Source organism: Diplotaxodon limnothrissa, linkage group LG2 (genome assembly GCF_057381915.1).
Source record: "Diplotaxodon limnothrissa isolate DT_005_m linkage group LG2, D_limnothrissa_male_GT1.1, whole genome shotgun sequence".
NCBI classification, from domain to species: domain Eukaryota; kingdom Metazoa; phylum Chordata; class Actinopteri; order Cichliformes; family Cichlidae; genus Diplotaxodon; species Diplotaxodon limnothrissa.
This window is the reverse complement of record NC_140597.1, coordinates 25,079,505-25,085,504: the sequence shown is the minus strand read 5'-3', so window position 1 is coordinate 25,085,504 and position 6,000 is coordinate 25,079,505. Positions and strand designations below refer to the sequence as shown.

Sequence of the window (6,000 nt, the reverse complement as noted above, 5' to 3'; positions counted from 1 at the left end):
AAAAAAAAAAAAAAAAGTGAAAAAGCTTCATTTGTAATGCGTTACGGTCAGTGATGACCTTGGAGGCATTTAAACATCTCCACAGGAGGTAATACTGCAGCTCAGATGTCCATCTCAAACTGGTTGTCATCTGTTGGGGGGAAAAAAAAAAAAAGCACAAAACAAAACAGTTGAGATTAAAAACAGTGAGGTTTGATAATCTGCCATCACCTTATTTGTGCGGTTGCAGCCACACCTTAACCGACAATGGCGACGAGAACAAACTAGCTCTTATAACTGCAAAGGAAACCATCAAGGGGGCAAAAAACACACGGACACACCAAGGACATAGAACATAAAAACAAGACCCACGGCACGTCTTGGGTGTTTTTACCCACACAAAGAAGGAGACAAGTAGGCAGGGGTCACGTGTAATCCTCATGGTCTTCAGTTTGACAGGAGGAATGGAGGAGGGCAGATTGATAGCTGCATGTACTTCAGTCAATAACAAATGACTAAACTGTGAACCCAACCTTTGGTCACATGGCCACAATAAGCCCCACTAGAGGATTTGTTGCCAAAATAAGGAACTTTATCTCTAGCAAGTCACAATATTCTAATTGGAAATCAATAATAATAACAATAATAATAATAATAATAATAATAATAAGTCAAGTTGTTTACCAAAAGACATTAAACTTTAAAAAAAAAAGAAAAAAAAAGTGGAAATATGATGCTTTTCCTCAGCCTGTGACATTATGATCTGAATCTTTGGCTGTGTTTGTACAAGTAATCGCAGTGAGTCACAAGCTCAGGCTTAACACTCGTCTAAATGCTCATTCCTTGAGTTGTTTTATTCTCCTTGCCCAGAAAACAATATCCTGAACATATGATCATCTCACACAACTTTCTGACTTCTATCCATGAGGGGCCGCCAATCAAAAGACAGCTAAAATGGTTCTAAAGAGAGGAACAACATCTATGCAGTTTAAGATAACCAGATTTTGAACTGTTAATCGTGCAAAGTCACTTTGTCAGACATGATTGTTTACCAATAAACTGCTGGCCTCTTTTTAATAAAAAGGTAAACAGCTAACAAACAGTTCAGCTGCAGAGTTGAGGACTGCAAGAACAGCAGGCTGTATGCATATGATGGTTAAGGCTGGACACGCTGGCTTAATCAGCATTTCGACTTAATCATAAAACAGTCAGTGGAGCCTTCTTTGTATCAGTTAGAAAAATCTGAGAGGGGAGGATGATTTAATGTCAATTGCGACACCCCCCCCCACACACACACACACACATTTTTCTCAGGGGTTAGGAAAAAGACAGGAATCAAAAACTGTTTTACTTAACAGGTTCCATTTCATGGGCTCATATGCCTTGAAGCTTATTAATCCCTTTTATCAGTGTTGGCATGCCCCCCACCACCCTAACCCAACAGCTGCACATTGCAAAACAAATTATTGAACTATTTGTTTTGGGCACCTCAGTCACATGCAAAGCTTTTTTCCCCTCCCAGTATTTATCCTGAGTGTTCAGATTGATAAAATTGTGTTGGCTGACATCACTCTCACAAATAAAGGGAACAATAAGGATTCTGAACTTTCAGGAGACTCAATATATATATATATATCAAGTAAAATTCCACATTACAAGTTGTGGTGACACAAATGAATCTTATATGTACAAGACATTTACCTGCAATGTCTTTCTCTTCCTCTTCTTCCTCCTCTTTGAGATCCTGCAACTTCCCCGTGGAGTGTGTAGCTGGTACAGTTACCCCTGGGATTTGGGGAAGACAGCATGGGGGGGTCCGAGCAAGAGGAGAGTTTCGACAATCCAAGAGGAACTTTCTGTCATAGATGATGCGGGTGCCTATTTTGTTTTAGGAGGGGGTGGGGGTTAAAATCGAAACAAAGAGTCAAACAACAGAACAAAGGCTGGACTTCTGCAAGCTCAAACTGCAGCCTAGTTATTACTCAAGCCCCTTTGCAGTGATCTAAGGTGCACATCTGGAGATTTGGACAATATTATTCTGTATTGGAAGAGATTTAAGTGGGGAAAGGGTTGTGTGCACACAATGTTTAGAGCCGTCACAGTAATTCTAGGAATTCCAAGAAATCAAACCACAAAACATTCTCACTTTGAAGCAAGATGCTTTCAGATTAAAGCCACATGTTTCATATTTTGATTCAGCAGAAAGCTGTTACATATACAGCAGTCATTAAATGCTTATGAATTAACCTAAAAGTACTTATTTTTCTTTTCAAAATGGAGTTTGTACCGTCTACAAGGAAAAACACGTTGAAAAACAGTTACGGGCAATTCATCCTAGACAAAGGGAAGCAAAGCAGAGGGAAATGGGGCAGGGGAAGGGGGCTGGAATGCAACCTATAGTGAAAGCAGCGACTGCGCCATGCAGCTACATGTGACAAAGGGTTAGGGTTAGCAACACAAGCATCGACCTGATAGGGTGTGCAAAATTTAATGTGTCACTATACAAAGTTTAACTCAAGTCAAAACTCAGTAGCGACATCCTGTCACGTGTCCTTTGGCATCCATTTTTAGGCCTTTTTCTTGAAATGTTTACATTCCCCCATGCATTACACATTTCATCCCCTCCCCCTTCAAAATGTACAGAATGTTCTCTACTGTTCCTCAAATGCAGAACAGAGAGAAGCAGGGATAGGACGGCCTCCCGCTCCTCCACCACTGCGAAGGCCAATCACTCTGCATTTCTGGCAGCCGGACACATACACCCTAAAAGTCACGAGTTAAGACTGGGCGTGTTGTGTTTGAGACAACAATCAGTAAGTTTGACGCTGCAACAAGTCACCGATCAGACCACCGTGTTTTCGTTTGTCACAGGGGGCAGTGTTGTTATAAGCCTTACCGATACAAGTTTAACTACAGAACTTAAACAATATGTATGTAGTTATACATGTATAAAAAAGAAAATAAAACACAATTTAGGAAAAAACAAAACACCGACGTTAGAGTATTAACCAACTCGATGCAGGTAAAGCACACTCGTGAACATACGGGGCTGTGGCCTGCTGTGAGCATGCTCTCAATCTACAAACGAGGCAGGGGCCCCATCTTTGCCCGCTTTTTGGTCTCGAGCAAGTGCGAGGGCTGTTTTTATTGACGTTAGGGGAAACTAATATTACATCAGACACTTATGTTGTCGCGTGCAGCCTCTCGCGAGAGATGACGCGTGACCGTTTGGACGTAGGCACAAACCATTAGTTTCCAGCAAAAGTCGAACTTTTCGAGGGTTTTCCCCTTTTTCTTTCCTGTTGAGTTCTGAAAACATAAATTGATAACACAAAAACACAACACAGTGCAGTTTTTCTTACCTCCAGGCGTGGTGGAGAACAGGGTACCCCCGGGTGTTTGGCTGTAACAGTCTGGTAGCTGGGACCAGTCCTTCAGGGTAAGCACCCTGGTGGGGATAGGACGGCTTTTAACTTGATTTGCGTCGACCGACATGCTAATTTTGGCCTAACTACTGCTTCAAAAAGTGCTAGCGACTTTCTTTGTTTCTTTAGCCCCGAAACTCGTAAATACAAGTTTCCCCACAGTTTTCCTCACGGACAAAACTACGTAAGATACCGTAAAGTTTTACAAGTTTCACTTGCAAACTAAGAGTTAAAGCAAGCTCAAAGTTTTAAGGTCTGTCACGACAACCAGCTTCCAAACGCTGCTACACTCTGCATTCGTGGTACCCAAGTCTGCAGCAGCCAGCCGTCATGTTTTTGTGCAGTAGCTACCAGGCACGTGGGACAGCGTGTATTGGGTACGAATGTTTATCCCCAAACGACAGTCCGCGAGGGCGGTGACAATGAGTAAAAAGAGCGTTGTATTCTACTCTCTATCACTGTCAGTTTACCCCGTGGGGGAAATAGTGGGAATTGTATTATTACCAATGAATAACATTAGTTTCTCTTTGTAAACGAATGGTATTAAAATAGCCGTATACTGGATAGAAATAACACGAGTTCCCGCGAGAATACCTAGACAGGGGTCATCTGGTTCACAAACCACGCATCCACCTCGTGGTTGTCAATCACTTGGCAACACTGCCCCCTACATGTGTGTCAGTGTGTTAGTACCATGCCTTCATGTTTAGAGGAGAAGCACCGTGTGCACGTCTCTCACGTGGCAGCTCCAGATCTCTGATCAATAACAGCAGCACCGTCTATACGGGTTACAGTCATCTCTGTTTTATTATAAGTTTTCTTTAATCAGGAAATGCATTATTACTCTCCAACATTTCATTTATCCAAACATTTCCTATATATAGGTTTATATGGAGATATATTTACCCGTTTCAGTGTTTTGGAACAAAGTGTGCACGTCTCGCACGAATCAGCAGAGCTCTGATCAATTCCAGCAGTAAGTATCAATAAGGGTTACGCGATTTACTTTTTCTGTAATCGGGAGATACATTAGATGCATATAGTTATACATTTGTCTATTTACTCACTTGTGTTGCTTGCGTTTTATTTTATTACATTTATGAATAATAAAGATTCTCTTGGAGTGGATTAAATCAGCAAATAGAGAAGCAAAACAGATTTCCCATTGGTCTGGAAATTTCTAGCCTTTGGTCAGTTAGTCTTGTTATTATAAACATAAACAGATACATAAATAAACATATATTTCCAATAGAATATGTACACAAAAGAGATAATTAAAGTTGGCATTAAATCGGTTTAATCAGGACTCCTTTAAAGTGACATATTTGTTTGTAGTTTTATTTGACAGATTGACCTGCCTTTTGGTTTTATTTTATTTGTTTTAAAAAAAAATTCTCCTACTTTTCAGCCACTTGAGGGCGACATTGACGTTAACACAAGGAACACTTTAAAAAAAATTAAAAATCTTTCTCATAATAACCGCCTGTTTCCTGGGATCTCCTCTGTGCTCTTGAGTCTGTGCTGGGAGACACAGCAAACCTTCTGGCAATGGTATTTATTGATGTGCCGCACTGGAGGAGTTGGACTATCTGTGCGACCTTTGTAGGGTCCAGGTTTGGTTTGTCTCATTGTTGCTGCTCTTAATTTCATTAACACCAAAGCAGCTGAACCTCATTAACCCCATCTGCTACTTCACTGACCACTTGAGGGCGACATTGACATGAACAATTTGTTCATATTAAATGTGTGTGGAACTTTTCAATGACTGGTCTGGGTGTTTTAACTAGTGATGGGCAGATGAAGCTTCATGAAGCACTGAAGCTTTTCATCCAATTGGTTCACCCCAGCGCAAAGCGTCTTGAAGCTTCATTTGCTCTAGTAGGACATCTACTGGACGTAAAAATATTAGTTAGCATGAATTTGAAGAGAGTGGCATTTTGCACATAGCCTGTAAATGTCAACAACAAAAGGAGTGTGTAAAACATGTATATTGTAGTGATGGCAGTATACTGTGTATATTTATACTGGCAGTATGGAAAATGATTATTTGGAAATGCTTAAAATGGAAATGATCATTTACTGTGAGGTGAGGTGTGGTTGGAGTATGGACAGTGGTTGTGCTTTTGTAACGTTGAGGTATGGACAGCTACACACTGACGCTTTGAGCCTCAGTCCTGCCTGTTCACATTTTATTCAGTAAAAACTAAATTTTCACTGCTTTTATGACCTTTTTAGTGGGGAGAACATAGCTAGGATTTAATGATTTAACAAATCTTTTGAATCCTTTGTCCTCCACAATGCTAAATGGCTGGGAGTCCTCAATCACCATGCTAACCAGGTCTTCATCTATTTGAGATTGTCTTTATTGTCTTTCCTCAGGAGAACAAAGCACAAATATAAATATCACACACGTAACTTATTACAGTTGTATAATATTGTTATATCATTTAGTAACATTACTGCATGCTATATTATCATTGCATTTGATGGCTCACCTGGTCTTGCCCCACAATCGGTGTTCCCCTTATTCTCATGCAAAGCTCTGTAGTGCCTAAGCATGGATGAGGTGTTGTTGTTATATCCCAGCTCCCTGGCA

General features: G+C 40.6%; 1 protein-coding gene across 1 annotated transcript; it reads right to left on the bottom strand.

Annotated features, from left to right (window-relative positions):
- On the bottom strand, positions 1 to 3,742 carry eif4ebp3l (eukaryotic translation initiation factor 4E binding protein 3, like). The gene is made up of 3 exons (XM_085368864.1): positions 3,342 to 3,742; positions 1,681 to 1,857; positions 1 to 130 (listed from the first exon to the last, which is right to left on the bottom strand). The coding sequence occupies exons 1-3, from the start codon at positions 3,472 to 3,474 to the stop codon at positions 102 to 104; spliced, it is 339 nt and encodes a 112-aa protein (XP_085224990.1). The 5' UTR covers positions 3,475 to 3,742; the 3' UTR covers positions 1 to 101.
- Positions 3,743 to 6,000: the final 2,258 nt, after the last annotated feature.